The sequence below is a fragment of the Equus asinus genome, chromosome 4, assembly GCF_041296235.1.
Source record: "Equus asinus isolate D_3611 breed Donkey chromosome 4, EquAss-T2T_v2, whole genome shotgun sequence".
Classification (NCBI taxonomy): Eukaryota; Metazoa; Chordata; class Mammalia; order Perissodactyla; family Equidae; genus Equus; species Equus asinus.
In genome coordinates, this window is record NC_091793.1 from 41,686,531 (window position 1) to 41,713,270 (window position 26,740).

Below are 26,740 nucleotides of genomic sequence, written 5' to 3' on the forward strand. Positions count from 1 at the left end.
CCTGACCGACAAGCAGCTACTCTTCTGATTACATCATGATGTGTCACAGAATCATAATACGGCTTCCTTACATAATGCTGATTTCCGTGATCTTTGAGAGGGTGAATACAGTACTACTGCCACTAGGTGCCATCTCAAAACCATTAAGTTTCTTGCTAAGAATGGTGAAACTTTATAAAAGGCAGAGTCTGTTAAAGGAGTTAAGTTTTACATCATTTTTCAAGGTAAGCTTTACCCCATATTCTAGATGTTCTAAGAATGTTGAGACATCCAGTCAAAAGGAATTTGTGCCCCTGAAAATTAGGAAAACAGCATATATTTAAAGTATAGATGATAGAATACATTTTGGATAATTCTGTGATAAAACCAAAAGCATTATGTTTCCCTAGTCAATTCTTTTATGGAGCTGCTCAATCAATTACAGCCTAAAAAAATATATATATATACACACACAGACACGCACATACACAGAACAAAATAGGAAAATAATTTTTCAAATCATCATTTTATTTAACAAAAGCAACAACTGGGACATTTCTAGAGTTTACCACATTTTTGATATAAAAATAAGGAATTCTCCAAACTATGTACTAAAAATACAAAATTTATGGATCTAAGGTACACAAAAAATTTATCTTACATTTCAGTCACCCAAAACAACAGCTTGTGGTCTCCTCCAATTGCACATAGTGGCAGAGTTCTATGCCAGGAAAGGCCAGATCCAACGGCTACAGAACCAATGAGGATGGGCTATAAAATATGTGAAGAATTAAAGAAGCTCAATAAATCAGCACAGTTAATAAATAAAAATTACCCTTCAACAATAAGAATGCACTGATAAATTGTCTTTGTTTATAGTGGAAACAGGATTAAAAAATATGCTCCTTCATAGGTGACATACACATTATTTGTCTGCAGCTGGCTGGACTGAGGGATCCAAATGAGCAATGAATAATTGATGCAGCCTAGACTCAAACAGTTTTGCTGTCTAAACCAACCAAGCAAGATTATTATATTTAAATGAAGGAGGAAACATAAGAAATATTGGCAAAAAGTCTGTCACTACCAGTGATTTCTTCTTACATGAATATTGGCAAAAAGTCTGTCACTACTGGTGATTTAAACATCGAAAAATGCCTTCTCTTTCCAATTTAAGCAGATAATAGACAGTCAAAAATGTCTTTACAGAGGGGCACATATGTATGGTGATGGAGAAAAATGAGATTACTGGGGGTGAGCATGATGAAGTGTATTCAGGAATTGATAAACAATAATCTACACCCGAAATTACACAATGTTATAAGCCATTATAATCCCAATAAAATTACTTAAAAAAAATAAAATAATGAGCACACTAAAAAAAAAAACCATTCTTTACTTACACATTACAAATTTGGGGGCTATAAGGGGAAAAGTAGAAAATCCAAATTATAAACACATGTCACAAAATGTCTCCACGTTACCTGAGGGTGTCCTAAATGATGGATTTGAAACTGGCTTGCCATTTTGCCAGGATAACCAGTGGTTGCAAACAAATTCTCATTAATTGTGGACCACCTAAGAAAAGACAAGGAAAAAAATAAGTACAGTATCCTACAGATAACTACAAGCTTTTCTGAAACAGGTTATTTCTTTCTGCACAAAACAATAATTTTATAACCCTAAATTAGTTAATATGGCTTTATAATTAGACTGAGAATTCCAGGGAAGTTAGCAGTAAGTATTTTCTCATTCTGTGAATATTTATTAAGTGCTTATTGTGTGCCATTTTGTTAAATTCCAAAGTTACACAAGGTTAGCAGTTCCTTTTTTATAAAGAAAGGGCTGACAGTGTGGTAGGAGACACAAAGAAGGCATGAGACAGATACAAAATACTCACAGTACAATACATTAAAAAAACCCATTTAAGGTTCCTATTGACATTTGTTATAAAATTATTGATAAACTTATGTTTAAACTCCTTGGGATGATACAAACACCTAGAATATTTAAATATTTAAGTTTCTAGGCATCTTAGATACTGGAATACAATGAATCAACGAGTCACCAGGGGTTATAATGAAATTCCAACAACAGGCCCAGCATTATAATAAATGCAGTGGGGAAGATATAAGAGAAAAGAATTCGTGGACCAAAAAAAATGGCTCCAGTCTAGCTAATATTTTTAGGTGTAGCAGATATTATTAGTTGCTTGTCCAGTGTTGTTCTGCCCTTTTTCCATGTTAACTGAACTCCAACTATGTTTGGCACAGGGTGTTCAACTCCAAGGGATGAGACATAATTGGTTTAAGGCAATGATAGGAATCCCCATGAAAGGGGCTGCTTCCTCTCCTTTTTGGACAATGTGGCACGAGACTATGATGTCTGGAACTCTGATAGTCATCTTGTGACTGTGAAGCAAGAAGCCCAAAGCCTTGCCACTGAGGATGGCAGAGGGAAAGATCTGAACTCTCTCTCGTTTTTTTTAAAGATTTTATTTTTTTTTCCTTTTTCTTCCCAAAGTGCCCTGGTACATAGTTGTGTATTTTCAGTTGTGGGTCCTTCTAGTTGTGGCATGTGGGATGCCACCTCAGCATGGCTTGATGAGTGGTGCCATGTCTGTGTCCAGGATCCCAACCAGCAAAACCCTGGGCCACCGAAGCGGAGCGTGCAAATTTAACCACTCGGCCACAGGGTTGGCCCCTAGGTCTGAACTCTTGACGACACTGATGAGCTACTAAACCAATCCAGAGACTGCCTCCTTCAGACTTCTTGTTAAGTACCATAGTTCATTGATTTTAAAATGAATATTTGCTCACATCTCTGAAATTAAGATGCATCTGACAATCTATGGCATTTTTACACTTAGTTGAACATATTTTTTTCTTAGGAGTACATAAAATAACAGTGTCCCTAAATTCTACAATTTTATTGGGAGTATTTGAAATTTGATTGAATATTTTGTTGTTAGTGCTGTCCAGTCCATTCTGACTCCTACTGACCCTGTGTACAGCAGAATGAAACCCTGCCCAGTCTTTTTGTGCCATTCTCTTACCTTACAGTGCTATAATAGACAATGCTCTGGTGCTATTCATAGGGTTTTCATTACCGGTGGTATAGCTTTCAGCAGCACAGTATCACAGTAGCCACCACATGACAACTGACAGTCGGCGGGTGTGGTTCCCGGACCAGGAAGCCAAGCCATGGAGGTGAGAGTGCTGAATCTTAACCACTAGACCACCAGGGCTGGCTTGATGAAAGGAGCACATAATAAATGTTCTACTGCTTTCAGTCTCTTTGTTAATAAGCTTTCCTATTTGCTGAAAGTACCCTAATGACTACACTGTGCAATGGAATATTATGCAAAAATGAATGAAAAAGAAAAAGATAAACACGTATGTTAATTTAAGTGGAAAAAAGTTGCAGATATATACTATCGAGCGTGTTCTCATTTAAAGCACAGCAATGAGGTTTATATGCACAACATGATCCACCTGTATTTTATATCTGATGTCAGCACAAAAAATAAGGAAGCATATGCTTCAAATTATTGGGGTGGTATTGGTGGAGTGGCAACATGTTTCGTGTTTTATAAAATTTTTCAAAGAAAATATTGGAAAATAAATCACTCCCTCGCCCAGACCAAAAGACAAAAGCAAAGACTTAATTAGAAAAGCAAAATAACCATTTATAAAACAATCAGAAAAAAACAAAACAAATCCCAGTGCAAAGGGGAGGAGTGGGAAAGTATTCCAGGTGGTGGCACAGCACAAAAAAGTAACCAAACTCAAAAGATCAAATGATAACTCCAACGAAAATGGTACATCACCTGAATAAGCAGGCTCGATCCATGTGCACAGGTCTCTTATCTTGAGGGTAACTAAAAGATAATATTTTGCATTTTATGTATTATGGGCTGGTCTCAAGTAGAGGAACTTAAAGTTTAAGAAATATTTTCCCTTTAAAGGATACACTGCCCAATGTAGTTAAACTGTGACAAAATTCCAAATAGGCCCTGGATTATAATTGATGAAATATGATAAAGACATAAACGTGATTTAGAAGCATTACAGAACACCATCATTCCACAGGCCAGTGTTTTTCTTTTTTTAAACATAAGTAAACACTCTCAGATCAAAGATTCCTCCTCTGCCTTGTTCTTTCTGGTTACTCTCAAAGTAAACTTGCAAAGCATGGGTACCCCTCTCTGTTATGTAAAACCCCATAGCTTTGGACAGACTTGAGTTTGCTCGATCCATAGAGAGGCCCAGATATACAAGAATGGTCAATGGATCATTTAGCAACAGAGACTGATTTTTTTGGTAAGCAACAGATAAATATACTAAGGAAGTACCTGGACCGAGTAATATCCCAAATTAACCAATCATTCCCGGCAACAGCTCCAACTCTGAAGGTGTTTTTTAAGCACCAGTGTGCGGACATTAACGGCATCTGTTCTGATTCAAGAGATAAAATAGCCTGTTGGGCCAAAAGATCATAAAACCGGATTGTTCCATTCTTCTCTGCAACCATCAGCTGTAAGAAAGAAAAATAGAGAAAATTCAACTACCTAATTCACTAGCAAAATATGAGAAGTAGGCACAGATTCAATGTTATATAATAAAATATATATATAAAATAAAATTTGCATATATTACAAGTGGGAGATCAAATGCAAAGGAAGTAAGAGAAGCCTACGTAAAAATCTCTATCAAGTATTAAAAAAACCTTACAGAAAATTGGCAAAAGAAAGCCTGAAGAACATTGTGTACAGTTTTAAATGACAATGTATAGTCACCAGGAAAAAGTGATCAGGCTACAGATTCATTCTAGGAAAAGTTACCTTTAAGTTATGTTGTCTAGAAAGGACAGCTAAGTGTGTTTCTCTCAACAGAGATATTCACGTGTTACACATCCTTATGCAATGTAAGTTTGTTTCCTGAAGGGAAGGCAGCATGGCATAGTGAAAGAGCAGACAGGCCTGGGGAGCAAGGCCGCCTCCTCCTCTTAAAAGCTGAATGACTTGGCCAAGTTACAAGGCTTTGATTGGCAGCTTCCTCATTTCTAAAATGGACATGTGAGGATAAGAGTAGCCACAGCATTGCTGTCATGATTAAATGAGTATTCTATGTAAAGCACCCGCACAATGCCTGACACATAGTAGCCACTCTCTCGATAAACAGTAGTTACTCTTACTTTGATATTTCCTTTATTCTAAAATACTACTGATTTAAGATGTTCAATAAATTAATTAGTTCCCTTCCTTCCTTTCCTTTCCCTCCCTCCCTCCCTAAGAAATACTTTATCAAATGTATAAATAATTATAAATTCCAATTTTACAAAATATTAAAATGTGAAAAAAATCTGTCTCTTAGACTCAAAGAAGTATAGCATTAGGATACCCATTTGTGGGAGTGAAGATACAGAGATTGCTGTGAATACATAAGTGCAAGGGTAGTTGCTGTCCGAACAAAATGGTTTGAAAAACTCTACATTTTCTGTAAATTTCTTACTTTTAAAGAATGTTCTTTTAATTCTGCTTATATTAAGGTGAAAACATTCCTGAAGGTGTGAAGTAGCAGTGGTGGCCTGGAAAGAATGTGAGACTTAGTGTCAAAAATCACTTTTATATCTTTTTGTGACTTTTATATCTTTTACTATTAAATGCTAGCATTTGCTTGGAGCTATCCAGATATATGTCTCTTTTGTGTAGTTTATATCTAATCATGGACCCATCTCTCTCTTTCTTCTCTGGCTGCCTCATTTTTGTCAAGACCAAGCATAACAGAACAAAAATTCTGGACTTGATCTGATATGGCAGACCACTGAGAACCACTAGATTGTTCTAGTACTAATAATAGCGTCAACAATGACAAGCAGCTAAAACTGAGTGCTTATTATGTGTCAGGTTCTCTTTTAAGGTCTTTATACTACTCACTCATTTAATTTTCATGAGCTCCATTTTACAAGATGAGCAAGTGCAGGCAGTGACTGAGAGAGCTTTCCTAACTTGCCAGAGATCACACAGCCAGTTAAGTGGTGAAACTCCAGGCAGTTACCTCCAGAGTCTATACTCTTAACCACTTCTCTGTCACCTTTCTTGAGTTTTTGAGTTTAGTAGTGACATGATGAAACTGATATTTTAAGACTAACCTAACTAAAGTAGGCATGAAGAATCAGAGTGGAGAGCCAAAGACTTTAGAACCAAGCTAAGGTTTGGCAAGAGTTGTACTTGTAAGAACAGAAAGATGAAGAATGCAACTTAAAGACAGAGAGGAATGTATTCTAGTAACAGTGAAGGAAAAATTAAAAGATCTGGAAAAGTTTGCGTACAGGGAAGGAAGATATCAAACATGATTTTAGGATTTTGAATTTACATGATTTCGAGCAGGGACTTTCAAACATTCTGAAGCCATGGAAACAATAAAAAAAAAAAGGAGACGGGGTGGGGTGAAATTTTAATGATATATAGAGGAAAAATAGAAATTACATTCAAGCATATAGAAGAAAGGGATATGAAATAACCACAAATTCAGCATTAAGATATAACTTTTGGGATAGAGGTTGTAATAAATGTTTTCATTTCTCATCTAGGTCACAGCTTTTAAAAAATAGCCTATTGTATTTATAGGGGCTGGCCCGATGGCGCAGCAGTTAAGTTTGCACATTCCGCTTCAGCGGCCCAGGGTTCACTGGTTCGGATCCCAAGATGCGGACATGGCACCGCTTGGCAAGCTATGCTGTGGTAGGCGTCCCACATATAAAGTAGAGGAAGACGGGCATGGATGTTAGCTCAGGGCCAGTCTTCCTCAGCAAAAAGAGGAGGATTGGCAGCAGATGTTAGCTCAGGGCTAATCTTCCTCAAAAAAAAAAAAAATAGCCTATTGTGTTTATATATGGTGACATTAATATTTTGGTAGAATCCTTGATTATGCTTCAAGTGGACTCACTGCTACAGGGGAGAAATCTAGGCATAAAATTAAATTTAGAGCCTAGATTCAGAAATAATACATATGGAAATAATCCTGATATATGTGATATGAATAAATTAGAAAATTTCACTCATGCACATATACAGAGTATAATTCTACTGATGAAAGATCTAACAGGCCTGAAACAAGTTTCCACGGAACATCAGGGCTCAGACAGCACACTTACATAGTCAAGGACATCTCAGCTCAGGATTACTTCCTCTGTGAAGGCTGAGAGCAGACCTGATTAAGGCTTCTTGATGTCATCACTCTACTTACTAGTTTTTTTATTCCAACACTTAAAATCTGTGCTCCTGTATTTCCATGTTTTTCTTCCTTACAGGTCAGTGTGTAACTTAAGGGCAAGGACTTTATTCATTCTTTTACCCTCTACTACAATAAAAGGTACAGTGTAGGAGAGAACTACCCCTTGTAACAATTCACAAATATATAGTGAAAGAAGAGTTGGCAGAGGAGAAAGAAAAAGGGAAGACAGATGCAAAGATGCTCAAGTGGACTAGAATGCAGCTTTAAGGTCAGCTGAGCAGGGTTTCAAGAAAGAAATGATCAACAGTATAAAAAGCTGCCTTGAGATTAAGAATGGAAGAAAAGCCCACTGGATTTTTAAAAAAAATCACTGATGATTTCTGAGAGTAGTGGAGACTGAATGAGATTACAGAGTTAGTCCAAGAGACGGGGAACGAGGAACCGAAGTTAAAAGTTATGGGTGATGGGTTCAAACATTTAGAAATAAAAGGTTTGAAGAAGATAGATTAAAATTAAAAGGGAAGACAGAAGAATGTAATGGTCAAGAGCAAGAACTATGGAGCAGGCTGCTTGGGTTCAAATGCCAATTCTTCCAGTTAGTAGCTGTGTGGCTTTGGGTATGTTACTTAAGTTCTCTTTGTTTTGGTTTCCTTATCAGTAAAATGAAGATCATCACAGTACCTATCTCATAAGGTTGCCATGAGGGTTAAATGAGCTAACATACATGAAATGCTGACAACGGGCCAAGGATACGTAAGTACTACGTACGTGTTTTCTATGATTGATCAAACTTACCTTTTTGTGCAAGTACAAGGACAGAAAAGAGTCAATGTAAGAGAAGTATGAAGACATTAGAGGACTATGAGAGCAGGATGCGTAGGAACTAGCATGAGTCTAGGCAACTGAAGGATCAACTTTAAGAAGATGAATGTGGTAAGTTCTTAGATTCTAGGGAAAGATAAAAATAGAGTGATGCCCAAGAGAAAATACTGGGAAATGAGAGAACTCTTGTTGAAAGGCTCCCATTTTCTCAATGAAATAAGAGTGAAGGCCAGTTGATAATAACTTGCTGTGTACTTTAGAACTTTAGAAAGCTCTACTCTGAACAGGAATTGAATACAATCGCAGCCAGGACAGATTTGCCTTATATCCACTTGTGCTTTCTGTTTACACACATGGCGCACAAGCATGGATTTAACATTTTTTAACAAATACTGCTACTCGATAGTCTGGGCATCAGTTTTCAGGTTGTAACCTGTCAAAGGGCAGGAAAAGGATATTGTGAATAAAGGCCACTTATGGATGATAGTTGTCAAACAAAAACTTAATTATAGAGGACTTTTAAAGTACAGACTTCTAGACTAATCCAAATGCATTTGTGCCAATTAGAGACTCTGAGGTGGAAAAAGTCATTGATTAGTCTCCTCTATGTGTGCATGTATTGTATGTGTATACGTCTTTTCAGCTTGATAAAAGAAAGCTAAGTTATAAATAACCTTAAACGTTTCCTCAGGATGCCAGCACACACTCATCCCAGGGGAATGGAGAACGAAATGAGCTATCTGTATTCCTTCCAAGTTCCAAATCCTAATAAAAAAATAGGAGAATAATGTTAAATATCTTTGATATATCACTACTAAAAAATAAAATTTCCACGAATTTATTCAAAGCTATTAACTAGAGATTATAAGGTAGATATTTGTATTTAAAGTATATCTTTTAAAGAATATTATAATTACAATTATTTCAGAAAATGTGATAGAAGTATGAAGAATGTAAGTTTAACCATTACCACATTTTCTCTCTAATTAATTTAACACAGCAGCACAGTAACACAGTCACCAAATTTAATATACTCTTTATTTTGTGGACAGAATCTTGAAGTTTCTAGGTTGCATTCCTACTTCAATGGTCATTTCAATTAACAATAATGCCTACCAGGGGTGCTTAAAACATGCCCTCCAAGTCCTCCTATTTTCAAAATAACATATAAAGAAGCTAGTAGGAGGTGATGTGAATTTAGGGAGACAGTAATTTTCCACAGTTGCTTATTCCTCATGCCTTTGGGTTTCTATGGCAGGGGCTACTTCCTATCTTATACCTTTTCTGATCTGGCTTACTTCCTCATTCTCTTTTTCAAAGGTGGTCTTGATTGACAGCTACTAAATTAAGGGTGGTGTGAAGGAAGAGGCACTTGGTTCCTCCCACTCTCCCTCTCCTCAATACTTACAAATCCATAGTAATAAGGATCAAGTTACTCACTGGCATGGCTTCCCATCACAATTTCTTTCCTATCCCCAGAGTGGAGTCAAGACTCAGAAATCTCCACAATGGCACTTTGTTGTGAGAAGTGCTATCTCCTACCCAGACTGCTAGTTCTCCAGCCCAATCTTCACACTCAGCCACTGTACATCTCACTGGTACAGCGTGTGGCACAGAGTTGGCATGGCAGGAGACAGAAGTTGGTGGGTGGTTGGCAAAGTGCCCACAGAATTCTGATCCCTAAGAATTGAACTAATTCATTAAAAATCTTTGGACTTTTTCTTCTAGGTTCTACAGATCACATCTCATTATGGACCATAAAACAATTTCAATAAACTTAAGGAAAATGTCTTTAAAGTCTAGGCAAAAACTTATTTCAAAGAAAATACACACATTTATTGGACAATGCTACTCTTCTGTGCCAAACCACACTATTTCAAATACTTTTTCTGCCTTGTAGAAATTATAGAGTCTCAAATCTTGAAATATCATAGCTAAACATGTAAACTAACAAAAGTTCTTCAAAATGATTATCTACTTGATTAAATAATTTAGAAGCATACTCTTTTCTCTTGCCAATACACCCTTTTAACAGTATTTACCATAGAAGGGAGACAATTACAATTCAATTGAAGAGGGGAATCACATTTACCAAGGGTTTATGCAATTGTGTTTTACTCCCCACAATGACTAAGATTATTAATTATGGCAACTGAATATTTCTTTCTTCTCTATTGCCTTTTGCATAATAAAGTGCTGGACTAGCATATATTTTACTACTTTTGAAATAGTAGGAATCTGTCTTGCGAATTCAGTGAGTCCCATGAGAGAATAGTTTAAAGCCTCCATTCTTTTGATCTTATTCTTTTGATCTAATTCTAATATGTATTTGACTTTTGTTTGCTGTTATATAAACTGAATAAACACATACTAGAATACTTTCATGATTTTTTCCTTTCAAATGGAGGAAACCAAAGAGGTAGAAAATATAGATAAAGATATTCTATAAAAACAGGTCAATTAATGAAGTGTATTCCTGCCCAATGAACCAAATTTTAGTTTAATTTTTAAATATTATTTTATCCTGAACAGAACCTAACATTAAAAAAAAAAACTGACTTAAAAATGAGGAGGGTGATCCGGATTACTTTACAGGACTAGGGTAAAATGATTTATGATTTATAATTATATGCTTATTAAATAATTCTTAGTGGTCACACAATCCAAGTACTAAGTATGCAAAATACAACAAATTGGGTTGAAATGAGTTATCATAACTAAATTAGCTACAGATGGTACATATTACATTGCTGTCTTATTTCCCCTTTTGATAGATTCCATAATTAAGCTCTTCTCAAATCCTTTTGTGGAGCTAAACTCATTTTTCTGTGTCTTTACTACATGGCTCATGTAGGTAATATTAGTTCCATCAGATAAAGTCACATGACTTTTACTTTTTTGATACCTTTTTTTGCAGTGCACCATACATAATAAAAACACAAAAATCTTAAGCAGACAGCTCAAAGAGAACAGCACCCAAATTAAGAAACAGAGTATTTCCAGAACTCCAGAAGCCATCTTGTGCTTCTTTCCAGTCATATTTCCGTGCCCTCTTACAAAAGGTACCCACTACCCTGACTTCCAACACCATAGCTTACTTTTGCCTGTTTCGAACATCATAAAAATGAATCATATGTATGTTCTTAGTCTGGCATCTTTCACTCATCATTAGATTTTGTGAGATTTATCAACATTGTTGTATCTTATTGTACTTTGTTATTCTCATTCTGTATATAATATTCCATTAATTAAGTACACCGCCAATGTATTTATCTATTCTACTACTGACAGACATTTAGGTTGTTTCCAATTTTTGGTTATTACCAATAATGCCACTATAAACCTTACTGCACATGTCTTTTAGTGAATACAGACACCCACATAGCTATCCCTCTACTTACACACACACATGCACACCCACCCACCTGCTGGCTCCATACCAAGGAGTGGAATTGCTGGATTATAGCTTACAATTATGTTCAACTACAGTAGGATTTGTCAAATTGTTTTCCAGACTAGCTGTACCTCATTTTTCTTTTTGTCTCTCATATTTCTTTTTAATTATCAACTAAAAAAGCCTAAACTTTCTCTGATAAATTTTCTGACAAAAATAATCTTAAAACAATTAATTTGTCTGAATGGCAAAAGGTACAACTTTTCAGTTGGTCTTATTTGTAAGGCAAATTTCTCATATCATCCCTTTTTTCTTGTATTTTACATTATTTTCATGTATCGGTGTAAGGATAAATTGGCATCCGTTTTAAAATGTAGCGAACACAATGTGTAGTAAAAGCTCTCTTAATTGACCTACTTCTGACACACTCTTCCTTTATTCCTCTGTAGAACTGACAACAACAAGAAGGCTATTTTCTAAAAGGCTAACACGTGAGTTTGTTGCAGGCTCATCAAGAGGGAATAGGGGTTTTTTGCTTAGCAAAACACTGCTTGTAAGTGATGTAAACCCATGCTTATTAGTGTAATTACATAATTAATATTATATAAGCTAACAGAATATGAATTTGAAAGAGCTGTTTCAATGAAACTAAATTGATGGCAACTAACTAAAGATAAGTTTCTAATTGAAAAAAATGCTCTTAAATTAGGTATGTGTGAGTTACAAAAGATTAAGCAATAAAGATCATAAAAATCTACATATATTGAATTAAGACTGCTTTAGCAAGTGTTGTTTTCACAGTAGACACTGTATTATGGGTGTGGTTCATGCAAAAAAGAGGTCCAATGCTAATCAATGGACTCCTAACTTAAGAAGAAGAAGAAAAAAGTCTTGGCCTAATATCAAAAGATTGGCATGATGGCAAATTGGTATACTTTGATATATATGTTGTACATGAAAATAATGTAGGTAGTCATTCTGACATTCTTTTAAAATGATTTCCTGAGTTTACTGACTATTTAGTTATCAAAGGAATTATGGGTTTAGACCATATTGGATAAGAGAGTTTCCATTGTAATCCGAAAAAAAACCCCAGAAATTCAGAAATTAAAATTTTAATATTTCCAAATTTATTGCTAAGAAAGCTGTTCATATTAAATAAAATTACCTAAAAGTTAATTATAACCACAGAAGCAAACTTTTCAGGAAAGTGGTATATCACAGAAAGAGAAAAGCTATATGAGTTCATAGCCTTTGTAATACACATAATCAAACATATGGAAAGATAAATGATACCACTGAAGAAAGTATAAAAATATAACATTATCAAGTTAAACTACTTTGACCAAAAGGCAGGAGCTTATATTAAACATATATAATTATTATATATGATATATGACATATATATATCACCTCTTTACAGGTTTGCAAGGGAAATTTCAAAGAAAAAGCTTTTAAGGTAAAGTTAATCTGCCAACATATTAAGAAGCCAATAATATAGACTGAATCAAAGGGCAGTGGAGATAGACAGCATCACTCTTCAAGTAAAATAAAATGACAGTTTGATCCAATCTGACTACAATTAGAACAAACATCCCCATCTCTCCCAACTCTGTAGTCCTAAGTAGAACTTTCAGATTTAGCTGTAAAATGTACAGATGAAGAGCTATCCAGATCTAAGATTATGAATTACACTTACTTTACTTTTGGTAGTTTATTGTTAAAATTATTGCCTCATTTCAGGCAGAGTGCTTTTCAGCAGAACATTAAGTATCCCTACCATATGGTATTTAAATGGAACTGTCCCATCTAATTAATAAAAAGGTCCCATAATTTGGATGTTGGCATACTGGGAATATCCTAGATATTCTCAAAGGTCTTTTAAGTTGACAATTAGTAGAGGGAGATGTTCCCTGTGAGAATTCAAAAGGAAATTTCCTCGCTAATACTCTGTTCTTTTTATTTGTTTGTTCTCTATTTTTTAATTGGCAGCTCATTGTCTGTTAGGGAGTTCATTGTAGAAGGAAATTTCTGCTACCAAATGTTTTTGACAACAGACAAAAGAAGGAATGGATGACATTAAATGACACATCTGTATCCACTTGGCCCTCTCTAACTGGTAAAGAAAAATACAAACCACAATCTTTCTAAAAGACATGACTGGATCACATGAGTCACTGTATTGATTAATTAAATATGAAAGCAAGAACAAAAGTAATACTGGGTGTAGTTACAAGGATGAAAAGGCACTTTACAATGTTACTAGGTGCAGGAAAGTGTCCTCCAACATTTTTAGACAAGAAACACGGTATTCACTGAGTTCATGATAGCAAAATGAAGAGTTTCCTCTCTGATTTCCAAATACTCAGTCACTAAGTTACTCATCATGCTATGAATGACTGAAAAAAGGGAAAGACGGTATATTTCCTTAGTAAGTAAGCACACAGGAAGAAAAATGAAACAAATTACAAAATAATTTAGTGCTACCATATCCGATTTTAAGTGCAAAAAGAGTCAGAGGTAGGGAATCATATAAATGAAAACCTAGGGATTAGACAGACAAATCTTGACAGTCGGTATGGTAGGTTAGAGTGGTGACTAAACAAACTTTCTCAGCTTGTGGCTTAGACTATGGGGAAATTTGATAGCCAGGCAAAGCCTTAACAGTGGAGGCAACAAAATAGGATGATAGTAAAAAATAAGCATTTTGTAATGGGTACTTTCAGTATGTGTCAGTATTTCAAATATATTCAGAAATAAGATTAGACTAACTCTTTTTTTTTTTCACTACTTGAGACTACTAAGCAAGTAGTATTAATGATAAAAGAAATGGATTCCCATAAATTTTACGGACTTGAGAATAAGAAGAATTATAAGGGTGAAAATGAGAAATAATTTCATATGCTTAATATTTTACCCTTCAGTAATTAAAAACGAGTCAAAAATAGAGTCGATAATCAAAGGCTGTGTGTGTTTTGGAGGGGAGAGGAAGTGGCCTGTTTCATACATAAGACTAATAAGCCAACTATATCATACAAAAAATAATCTACTATTGTATGTCTTCATGAAGCCCTGGAAGGGTTAAAAAAATCCTATAAGCTTACATGTTGTTGCTGCATTTTGATTTCTTGAAATTATAAACAAATTCAGTAGACACTACAAGTTTATTATCACCGAGCTGAGAAACTACCTGAGGCCATCCCAGAGGAGAATTAACATCTTATTTAACTAACTTACAATTACACAAACAGATAGATTTTTGAAGGATAGGAATTATGAGAAATTTCATCAGATTTAAAAATAAAGCTCAAAATTAAACTCTCAACTGCAAAGAAACACCAGAAGGTAGTTTTCAAACAGATCATACGTAATGATTTCATCTTCAAGGAACTCAGAGTAAAAGAACTTTTCCTTTAACACAAACCTTAACACAAACATCAGTAATACTACTCAAGAAATATTAGCATTCCATTATTTCCAAGAAAAATTTTGATAGACTTTACAACTTAAAATTTGAACATATGCTATAAATGAGGCAAAGTAATCCTTATCAGTCACATAAACAGACTTTCAAAATAAACCTAAGAAATGTTTATGGATATGATTCTCATTTATATAATTCACTTACTGCAACCACATGAGGGCCACATGAAGCAAGCTTAAATTACTGCAATCACTGATATGGTAATACACTTTATGAAGTATTGGTTTCGTATTTCATCTACAAGGGGCATATGAGAGAGAATAAAGAGCTGAATACCAGAGAGTGGTGTTACCAGTACACGATCATATACAATTTCAGAAAACTCTTTCATCACATTATAACTTTTACTCCCTTAGAAGCTTTCATTAACAAACTATTTCATTGCATTGAATTAAAAAAGTCTGCAAATGTGATCAACAGGTTTTAGTACAAGTTTTGGACAGTTCTTAATAAAGACACAGAATCTTTATGTTCCACTCGCTGGAGGGAAATGATTACCAAACTCAACACAAACTGCCTATTTTATCCCATTGTTAAAGCTCTTGTAAGAGCTAAACCATAATTGATCTTGATTTAAAATGTTACAAAAAATTAGAGGGAATTTTAGAAGACAAGCAGAGAACTTTATTTCTGAAATTCTTTAACCACAACATTATAATCAGTCATATAAATTCTCCTGATTCACTTTGTACCTGGAATTATTGAGGTGCAGTTTATTTGCTTCTCAGTGGGGATTAACCTTCCAAGGAATGCTTCCTTGGCCTACCTTCAGAAGGCTCGGAGGCCCCTTCTTTTCTCTGTTTCCCACAAGGACTATTTTTTAAAAGATCACATGTTTTGTGATCCCCGTTGGGGCATGGGTGGGAGGGGAACACTCGATCCTAACTATGGATCTTGAAGACGCTCGAATATACATGAAGAGAGGTAATACAGAAAGAACTTAGCTAGCACAGGGCACACAGGAGACATCTGATAAACATTCTTTTTCCTGTTGTAAAGTTTCTCAAAAAATAATACTATTGGCTTACTGAATATCTGAGATAATTCAGTATTCCCTTATCCAATGATTTGGTTATATTCCTGAAAAAAAATTTTATTCTTTATTTTTATATACCTCCACTTCTCCCAGTCTTTTTAAAAATGATGGCAGCTAGAACATGACAACTACTAACATCTCACGTTTTATGGACGAAGTGAATGGCACATTACATACCTCTATTATTTTAGTCTTAAACTAAGAATCCCTTGGTTTCTAGAAGCCAATTTTCCTTCACCATAAATTTTATCTAATATTTTAAAAGATTATTAGGGAGGAGGAGGAGAAAAGGGGTTTACTTCTGACATCCTTTGTAGTTACAGTGAGTACTGGGTCTTCTATTTCTTTTGTATCCCCCAAAGTACTAAATGTTGGCTATAGTAAACGTGTTTAATAAATACTTGTTGATCTGACTTGTTCTTACAGAACGGTACTGTTTTTAATATACAAAAACATCTGTTATTTGGCACTGACTGGGAAGAAGATGTTCTGTATTAGTGAGTTTTTAAAATAATAAACTTAACCCATTAAATACTTAAATACCATTTTTATCTTCTTTTGGAAGTAGGGGATAATAAATCTTTCTAAATGAATATGCACTTATTTACCTCTCAAATATAATTTTAACCTTCTTTTGATGATGCTGGGTCATAATTATGAACCTAGTATTTACATTTTCCTGTGTATATGCATATACATACATATATTTATGTGTATATGTGTGCATTTGTATATGGTGAACATGATGAGGGAGCATAAAGGAAATGGTGTAGAACATGAGGCTGAATGGCTAGCAATCCCATGATTTACTTGGGAATTTCTTTTCTTAAATACATCTCTTGTTGGATGCTTGCTTTGATAATGGCATCATTTTTATAAAGGTGTGGTGACAGATACAGAATTGTATTCATTCTTTCACCTGCTCAAGCACTGAGCACTCTTCCACAGGAGCACTCTTCTAGGAGCTGTGATGACCTAGATAGTAAAGCATGGCTGACCCTGCAAAACACCTTATTAGTGAGAAGGTCAGAGCAGTCTACCCTAGAATAATTTCCCTCATGCTCTAGAAAAGTCTGTTTCTTTTTACTCTTCTTTGTCATCTGAAAACTGGGCTAATGAAGTATGAATAAGGAACATGACATCTTCATTTCAAGAATTGGTACTAGAGTGCTTCAGCAAAGATATCTTTCAAAAATTACAAATTCTTCACAAGCAGAAGATGGTAGTCATGACGCTTGCAGGTTATTGTTTTTTTCCCCTGACTTTTGACAGTTTTATTATCATGCGTCTTGGAGAAGGTCTTTTTGCATTGAGATAATCGAGTGTTCTATTAGCTTCACAGATTTGTATATACAATTCCTTCCACAGGTTTGGGAAGTTCCCAGCTATTATATCTTTAAATAAGCTCTCTGCTCCCTTCTCTCTCTCTCTAGCCTCCTTCTGGAATACCCATTATCCTTATGCTGCCCTTCCTAATGGAGCCGAATAATTCTTTGTAGAATTTCTAATTTTTCAAAAACATCTTATTTCTCTCTCCTCTTCTACCTGCACCATTTCTATACCTCTATCTTTGACCTTGCTAATTCTCTTTTCCATAGGGTCTGCTCTATTTCCAGTGCTTTCTAGTGCATTCTTCACCTCACTTGTTTAGTTCTTCAGCTCTAGAATTTCTGTTTGGTTCTTTTTTAGAGTTTCTATTTCTTTGGTAAACTATTTCTTCTGCTTGTTGATTTTATTCCTGAGCTCACTGAACTGCCTTGCTGAGTTTTCTTGTAGCTTGTTGAGTTTCTTCATGACAGCCATTTTGAATTCTTTATCATTTAGATCACAATCTTCCATGACTTTGTTTTCTGGAGGACTGTTATTTCTGTTTTGTGATACTGTGCTATTGTGGCTTTTTGTGGGGACCAGTGAGTTATACTTCTGCCAGCACATTTGCGTAGCAAACACTTTTCTTATTTAGGTATAGCTTTGTTTGTTTTGATTCAAACTTTTAAACCAGTTGGAGATTAGAGGCCTTTCTTTTGTTTTTCAGTAGGTGGTGCCATAGTGCTAGTTTTTGGTTTCTCTTGCCTGAGCTGCCTCTGGCTATAATTGAGGATCTACACATTCCACCTTCCATAGTCTCTATCTGGGGTGTTGCTGGTACTCTCATCATCGTGGCCTGTGCCTCTGGGGGTCACTGATGCCTTACTGATGACTTGCTCTTGCCTGCACTGCTGTGGTGCTGGCTTGTCACCAGGTGTACAGGGATGGCTGATGCCTCTGCTGTGCATCTGGATCACCTGGGTTGAAAGCTTTGCTGCTGTGGTGGGGGCAGGGGCAGGATGGGGAGGGAGCCAGGTTTGTGGGGCACTGCCTCTGTTGTTGCCTGTTAACTTGTGGCTGTAGGCACTGCTGTGGTTGGGATGAGTCCTGCATGCTTTCCATTGCTGCTACTCAGGCTCTGAGTCCTGGATGAAGACAAATGGATCCTCTCACACTGCCATGATGATGATGTCTTAAATACAACTCTAAGTACAATTCTATCAATTTTATTAAGTCCTATGTATCACTTGATTTTGACCAGAACACACAGGTAATATGAACATCTGCTTTTTCAATAATATAAAAAGATTAAAACTTCTTAAAGAACCTTAAAGTAGAAACAGTATAGCTGTAGTGCTTCAGAGCCAGACTGCCTGGGATCTGCAACTATAAAAAGGGAATAATAAGAGAACACACCACAAAAGGTTTTTGAAGATTAAATGAATTAATTCATATAAAACTTAGAATAGTGCCTGGTCACATATTATTATCTGAATCAATGATTCTCAACAGAGGGTGGTTCCAACACCAAGGGGGCATTTTTGATATTCCTAATGATTGGGGTACTACGGGTATTTAGCGGATGAGAACCAGGAATGCTAGTCTATATGACTTTTGAATGTCAGAGTGAAATTAAGGAATACCTTAAAAGGTGGGGACATTTCAAGATAGGAGATGTTTTTGCAATCTTTGTTAGTACTCCATCCCGTGGCATACCAGTGAATTATTTTAATGCTATCCATACAAAAACTGGCTGATTTGCAAGAATATTATCCTTCCTTATTTTTTTAATGTGACATCCTATAATTTGTCGTGTCATGTTATTTCTATTTTGGTTAACATTATTTCCCTCTTTCACTCACCATATTTAATTATTTTCTATTACTACTGACATAAGTTTTTATTCTAACAACTGCAGTTTTGCTCAGGGCTATGACACTGCAGAACTCCAGATGGCACTATTTACATTGTGCTCTATGCAAACTACATCCCCGGAATTGTGCAACTTGGCAGCCTTGCCTCTACCTTACATTTTCCTGTTACTGTATTTTTCTGATATTCAAATGTATTCACTGTAAAGATGGACAAAGACTACCTCACTATGTCTTCTTATATAGTTGTATCTGAGTATATACACACTGCACTGCTATTCTATAACAGTTTGTTTTCTTTTTATAGAAATGTATAGTACAATTCAAGTACTATAATAACTTTTTATAATTATGTATTTTGATAGATTATATTTTTTATGAGTTTAAGTTTATATAGTAGGCATTATAAAAGGTTTGTTAAAAAAAGGGAGTATTGGGGGCAGGCCCAGTGGTGCAGTTGACAAGTTCTGCTTCAGCAGCTTGGGGTTTGCTGGTTCAGATCCTGGGTGTGGACCTTAGCACCACTTGTCAAGCGATGCTGTGGCAGGCGTCCCACACAAAATAGAGGAAGATGGGCGCGGGTGTTAGCTCAGGGCTGGTCTTAGTCAGCAAAAAGAGGAGGATTGGCAGCAAATGTTAGCTCAGGGCTAATCTTCCTCAGAAAAAAAAGGGAGAATTGAGAGTGATAATCGCTGACTTAAACGAGAACTTAAATTTCTTATAAACTTGTACAGATTACAGAATACTAAAACTAGATGGAATCTCAGATAAAATTTAATCTGTCATCTTCTATAATAACATTTTATATTATGAGTAGCACCTTGCTTCAGTTTGAATTAATTAAGTTATATTACAGAATGCAGAGAAGTAAGAAAGATCTAAAATATTCTTGTCTACAAATACCACCTTCTCAGGATGAACTTGAAAATTGCTACTCAGGCAGAAGACAGAAGGAGTGAGTTAGGAATGTAGGTACCAGAGCCAGACTACCTGACATTCTGCTCCTCTATTAACAGCTGTGTCCCATTCTACAAATTACTAAGACTCTATGCCTTGTATCCCCATCTTATAAAATGAGGATAAAAACAGTACCTAAGAGCTGTTGTAAAAATTAAATAAATTTACAAAGGCAAGGCACTTAGAGTGGTGGTTAGCATACAGTAAAGCACTCAATAAATATTTAGTAATATTTACTTATTAATATTATAACTCATTTACAGAAAATAAAATACCTTTGTCAGTCTTAGAGAAGCCTGAAACGGTTCTGAAATGTTTATTCACAGGTTTAAAAATGAATCATAATTACCGAGAATCTAGCACAGTGTCAGGTACATGGATACTTGATATTTGCTGACTGAATGAACTAGTCTATACATTAATTTATTCTCTATATATTTATTTGTTCTCTATTATAAGAGATAAACAAGTGACAATTTTGTAATGGACAGACTGACATACTAGTACAAGTGAGAACTATCTTTGTTCTGATTTAGAATTTGGCAGTTTTCAATAAAATATATAAACTTTATGAACCTGTTCAGGGGATAGATCGATTTGAAATGGTATCGCTAAGGCCACAAATGTCCTAGCTGATCATAATATTGTGTCTCTCTTGAAAATGCCAAAGTCAAACATCAGAAAACAGGCATAGATCAAAATAATGAATTTATTTTAAAAATTATTATTTTTTTAAGTTGTCATCGAGTCAGAGAGAAATATTCCTTCTGCTCTTTATAGGACAAAATGTTAAGAATCCATATTGTAGGATTGCTCTTATGATATAGTCTCTTTTGTTAATATATATCTCATAATGTAATATTCCTTTGCACTAGGGTATAGTATTTTACATCGTAAAGCTTAGTATTAAAAAAAATTGTATTCACTTATTTTACTCATTTATTTTATTTACTCACCATCTTAAAGTGTACAATTCAGGGGCACTTAGTACATTAACGATGTTGTGCAACCATCACCGATATCTAGTTACAGAACATTTTCATTATCCCAAAGGGAAATACCGTACCCATTACGCAGTCACTCCTGTTCTCTCCTCCCCCCAGTTCCTGGCAACCACTATCTGTTTATGGATTTGCTTATTCCTGGAGATTTTATATAAATAGAATCATAGAATATTTTATGTCTAGCATCTTTCACTTAGTAAAGTTTCATCAACTTGTAGCATGTATCTGCACTTCATTCCTTTTTATAGCTGAATAATATTTCAATGTATGGATACACCACATTTTGTTTATCCATTCATTCACTGATAGACATGTGGGTTGTTTCCACCTTTTGACTACTGTGAATAGTGCTGCTAGGAACATTCCGTTATAAATTTTTGTTTGAATACCTGTTTTCAATTCTTTTGGGACTATACCAATAGGGATAGAATTGCTGGGTTACATGCTTAACTTTTTGAGGAATTGCCAAACTGTTTTCCACAGTGGCTGCACCATTTTACATTCCCATCAGCAAAGTATGAGGGTTCCAATTTCTTCACATTCTTGGCAACACTTGTTATTTTCTGTCTTTTGTTTACAGCTATCCTAGTGAGTGTAAAGTAGTATTTCATTGTGCTCTTGATTTGCATTTCCCTAATGACTAATGATATTTGGCATCTTTTCATGTGCTTGGTGGCTATTTTTCTATCTTTGAAGAACTTTCTATTCAAGTCTTTGCCCACTTTTAATAAGGCTTTTTATTGTTGAATTATAAGACTTCTTTGTATATTTTGGATATGAAACCCTCACCAAATATATGATTGGCAAATACTTTCTCCCTTCTGTGAGTTGTCTTTTCACCCTCTTGACAGTACCCTCTGATGCCCCCAAGTTTAACATTTTGATGAAGTCAACTTATCTTTCTTTTGTTCTGTGTGCTTTTGGTGTCATATCTAAGAAACCACTGCCAAATCCAAGGTCATGAAGATTTGCCCCCATGTTTTCTTCTAGACTTTTCTAGTTTTAGTTAGATGCTGTTGAGGATTTTTGCATCTATATTTGTGAGGGATATTTGTCTGCAGTTTTCTTTTCTTGTGATGTCTTTGTCTCGCTTTGGTATCAGGGTAATGCTGGCCTCATAGAATGTTAGAAGGCGTTCCATTCTCCTCTGTTTTCTGGATGCATTTGAGAGACTGGTGTTAATTCTTCTTTTAATGTTTGGTAGAATTTCCCAGTAAAGCATCTTGTCCTGGGCTTTCTTTGTTGGGAAGTTTTTAATCACTGATTCAATCTCTTTATTTGTTATAGATCTATTCAGATTTTCTATTTTTTCTTGAGTTTTGGGAATTCTATGTTTCTGGAAATTTGTCCATTTCATCTAGGTTATTTAATTTATTGGTGTATAACTGTTCATAGAATTCTTTTATAGGGGCCGGCCCGGTGGCGCAGCAGTTAAGTTCGCACGTTCCGCTTCTCTGTGGCTGGGGTTTGCCAGTTCGGATCCCGGGTGCGGACACCACCTGGCAAAAGCCATGCTGTAGTAGGCATCCCACGTATAAAGTAGAGGAAGATGGGCATGGATGTTAGCTCAGGGCCAGTCTTCCTCAGCAAAAAGAGGAGGATTGGCAGTAGTGAGCTCAGGGCTAATCTTCCTCAAAAAAAAAAACAAAACTCTTATAATCCTTTTTATTTCTGTAAGGGTGGAAGTAATGTCCCCACTTTTTCTAATTTTACTAATTGGCATGTTCTCTCTTTTTTTGTTTGTCTAGCTAAAAGTCTGTCAATTTTGTCATATCTTTTCAAAGAACCCATTGTTGGTGTCATTGATTCTATTATTTTCTATTCTCTATTTTGTTTATCTCTGCTCTAATCTTTATTATTTCCTTCCTTCTGCTGGTTTTGGGTTTTCTTTCTTCTTTTTTTAGTTCCTTAAAGTATAAACTCAGGTTATTGATTTGAGCTCTTTCTTCTTCTTTTTTATTTTTTTTAAGGAAGATTAGCCCTGAGCTAACATCTGCCACCAATCCTCTTCTTTTTGCTGAGTGAGACTGGCCCTGAGCTAACATCTGTGCCCATCTTCCTCTACTTTATATGTGGTATGCCTGCCACAGTGTGCCTTGACAAGCGGTGTGTAGGTCCGCAGCTGGGATCCAAACCAGTGAATCCGGGGCCACCAAAGCAGAACATGTGAACTTAACGCCTGTGACACCAGGCTGGCCCCTCTTTCTTCTTTTTTAATGTAGGTGTTTACAGCTATAAATTTCCCTCTCGTACTGCTTTTGCTGCATCCCATAAATTTTGTATGTTGTGTTTTCATTTTCACTCATCTCAAAATATTTTCTAATTTCTCTTGTGATTTTCTCTTTGATCCATTCATTGGCTGTTTAAGAGTGTAATGTTTAATTTCAATCTATTTGTAGATTTTCCAGTTTTCCTTCTGTTACTGATTTCTACTTCATTCTGCTGTGGTCAAAGAAGATATTTTGTATGATTTCAATCTTCTAAAATTTATTTAGATTTGTTTTGAGGCCTAACATATGGTTTATTCTGGAGAATGTTCCGTGTGCACTTGAGAAGAATGTGTATTCTGCTGATGTTGGGAGTGTCTGTTGTATGTTTGCTAGGTCTACTTGGTTTATAATGTTGCTCAAATCCTCTACTTCCTTACTAACCTTCAGTCTAGTTATTCTATTTAGGTTTTTTTTTTTGTGGAAGGAAGATTCGCCCTAAGCTAACATCTGTTGCCAATCTTCCTCTTTTTGCTTGAGGACGATTGTTGCTGAGCTAACATCAGTGCCAATCTTCCTCTATTTTGTATGTGGGATGCCACCACAGCATGGCTTGATGAGTGGTGTGTAGGTCTGCACTCAGGATATGAACTGGCAAAACCCAGGCCGCTGAAGCAGAGTGCATGAACTTAACCACTATGCCACTGGGCCAGCCCTAGCATGTTTTTTTTAAGCATGGTATCATCTGCATATAAAACAACTTCCAAGGTGACACAGGCTTTGACTGTGATTGGACATGGATTTCACTAATGTACCTTTTCCACCAACATGCAGACCCAGACTACAGCAGGCATTACTTTAGTATAGCGACAGGAATGATTCCTGGGATGCAAATGGCTATTTCCACTGCCCAAATTGTACAGTTACCATTTGGCTAGTGTCTTTATTTGTAACTTGGAAATTCTAGACTTTGAGTTAATGAGGATAGTTGTATTGAAATGTTTTTCTATTGTAGTCTGTCCTCTTAGAATTCCTTCTTTCCTTTGTTACTATGAGAATTTAAGATATTTACTACTCTTCCTTACTTTGAACTTCCTGATTTACTTATATTTCTGTTTCTCTTTAAAATCTTATCTATATTGCTTAGCTTTTGGCCCAAGCGGTTCGACTTTAATAGCCAATTAGAATTGTCCTTTACTTCTGGTTGGCAAACTAAGCCGATGAATTCTAAATTTAGCTCCCCAGCTACCACTGCAATGATGTTATCAACCCCCAAATCCCAGAGGCTTACAAAAAGAAGAATAAATTTCTTGCTCATGGGTCTGTGGGAAGTTCTATTTCATAATGCCAGATGGGTCCATAACTGCTCCATGTGTTTCTCATTCTAGGACCAGGAGCTATCTAGGACATACTCATCTTATAGCAGAAGACAGAGGACAGTAGGTCAAGACAAACCAAGTAAAACATTTAAAGTGTCTGCTTGTGTCACACCTGCTAACATTACATTGGCCTAAATAAAATCACATGGCTAAGCCCAACAGAATGGGAAAATCTCCTCTTTCCATGGGAAGTGGGAAGAGAGAATAAGTATTTGCTGAACAATAACACCATCAACCAGTCTAGCAAAATAAGAAAATTAGGGGTGGTGTAGTGACTTTTCAAAGTTAAATCTATTCAAATTAAAGGACTTACTCTGAAGTTAAGCTCTTTTGCCTTTTTAGAGTAATAATGTTCTCTTTTAAAAAATGAAGGTAATAATAGAACGCAGTAGACCTTTAAAAATTCTTATTACTTGACAAAATAAAAAGTTGGCAACCCTCTGTCAGTCTCCCAAAATTTTAGGACAATTTTACTAGTCTACAAAAATCCCAATGTCTACAACCAAATAAAAGAATCACAGACCACTGACTGTAATCCCAGGTCTCCCTGGCTGTTGTTCACTATTCAGAGGCTATTCTTTGGCTTGCAAAGACACTCATTTTCCTCCCTCTCAGGTTTCATTATTCCAAATGTTTATGATTAGGAAAGTCCATGTGTTAAAGAACTAAAATGTCATTATTTATTTCTAGTGATCTAATCTTTCACCTAAAAAATGGTCCCATTCACTCTTCAAGTCTTCATACAAACTTGATTTTGTAACACTTGGGGCCCTAGAATCTTAATGTCAGTAAATCTTTCATGTCCCTGACATGAAAATTTTAACAGGCAGTATGTAACGAATAATGGCCAAAGACTCTATAACTTTAAAAAGATGAGCTATTAAGAAGATTAAAATTTAAAAAGTAGCTAGTGGCTTTACTTCCAATGTGAAAGGGCACGTATTCAACAGTTTTATATGTATATAAGTGTTTATAAATACTAAAGATTTTGTCATAGCCCTATCAAACATTCAAATCATGCAAAACTGCAGAGCTGTGGTTTTTTTTCACTCACAGTTCTGTTAAAGCAAATGAAGCAATTGGCACTCCTCTAATGACTGATGCCATCATTTCACTCCTGACTCCTCAGCTTATTTCCACCTCCCACTCTTGCTCTTCATCTTGTTCCTCATTTGTGATATTCTCCAGCTTTAGGCACTATTAAAATGTTATAGTTACCTCATCTGTTCCAAACTAGGGAGTGGGGCGGAAGAACGTGATATTGAAATGTATTATATCTACAGAAAACCTTATACAGAGACTTTCGAATTTCTGAAAACACAAAATTTCCTATCAGTCTTGCTTTTAACAAATGAGATTCGCAGTTCATTATTACTTACTAACGTATCAGACAGGATCTGTGAAACGACTTCACAATATGGCAACTGCCTTTCGTTATTCTACTGATCTCGTCCAATATTGGAGAATTTGACCCAATGTATATTTGGATTTCATAAATGTGTAAATCACATCCATGAATCAGCAAGGGAAGTTTGCATTAAATTGGAGGAAACTCAACTCACTGGTTTTGAAACTCATGTTTGTGCCATACTTACAATTTAAATAAAGTACGCTTCTTTTACAATAGTTTGTGGCGTATATATAGAAGTTATATTTCCTCTAATTTTTAAAATGGAATTCTCATTAAAATAAGATGAAAATTCAAAAATGTGGTGGTAACATAAGCAACATACCTGCAGGTATGATCATCACTCACACTTGCAATTTCTTGGCCTTCTTTGGGATCAAACACCAAACCATTAATGAAGTCTGAATGGCCCTCTAAAACCTGACATAAGCGGAAAAGTTAATAAGAACACAGGAAAATAATCTACAATGTTCCCACCTAATATTTTTACCTTGCTGCCTTAAAAGCTTTCACTGCATGCTTCTCTTTTCTATAAATATTCCTTAAGCAATCTGCTATTTTTAAGGCATGATTTATTCACCCACTTTTCTAGAAGGTTTATCTTGGGAAGAAGCTGATCATTCAACACACTGCTATTAGCTTGATTTTTCTTC

The 26,740-nt window shown here is 35.6% G+C and overlaps 1 protein-coding gene across 1 annotated transcript in view; it reads right to left on the reverse strand.

The window, feature by feature from the left end:
* Positions 1–486: 486 nt before the first annotated feature.
* Positions 487–26,740, reverse strand: part of NUP37 (nucleoporin 37) — a 46,468-nt gene continuing 20,214 nt past the window's right edge. Inside the window, exons 5-10 of the mRNA XM_070507163.1 lie at positions 26,413–26,507; positions 8,714–8,804; positions 4,334–4,515; positions 3,809–3,859; positions 1,464–1,557; positions 487–750 (exon numbers count right to left, since the gene is read on the reverse strand). Coding sequence (XP_070363264.1) covers positions 637–750; positions 1,464–1,557; positions 3,809–3,859; positions 4,334–4,515; positions 8,714–8,804; positions 26,413–26,507 — 627 coding nt within the window. The 3' untranslated portion in view covers positions 487–636. The remainder of the gene's footprint in view (positions 751–1,463; positions 1,558–3,808; positions 3,860–4,333; positions 4,516–8,713; positions 8,805–26,412; positions 26,508–26,740) is intronic.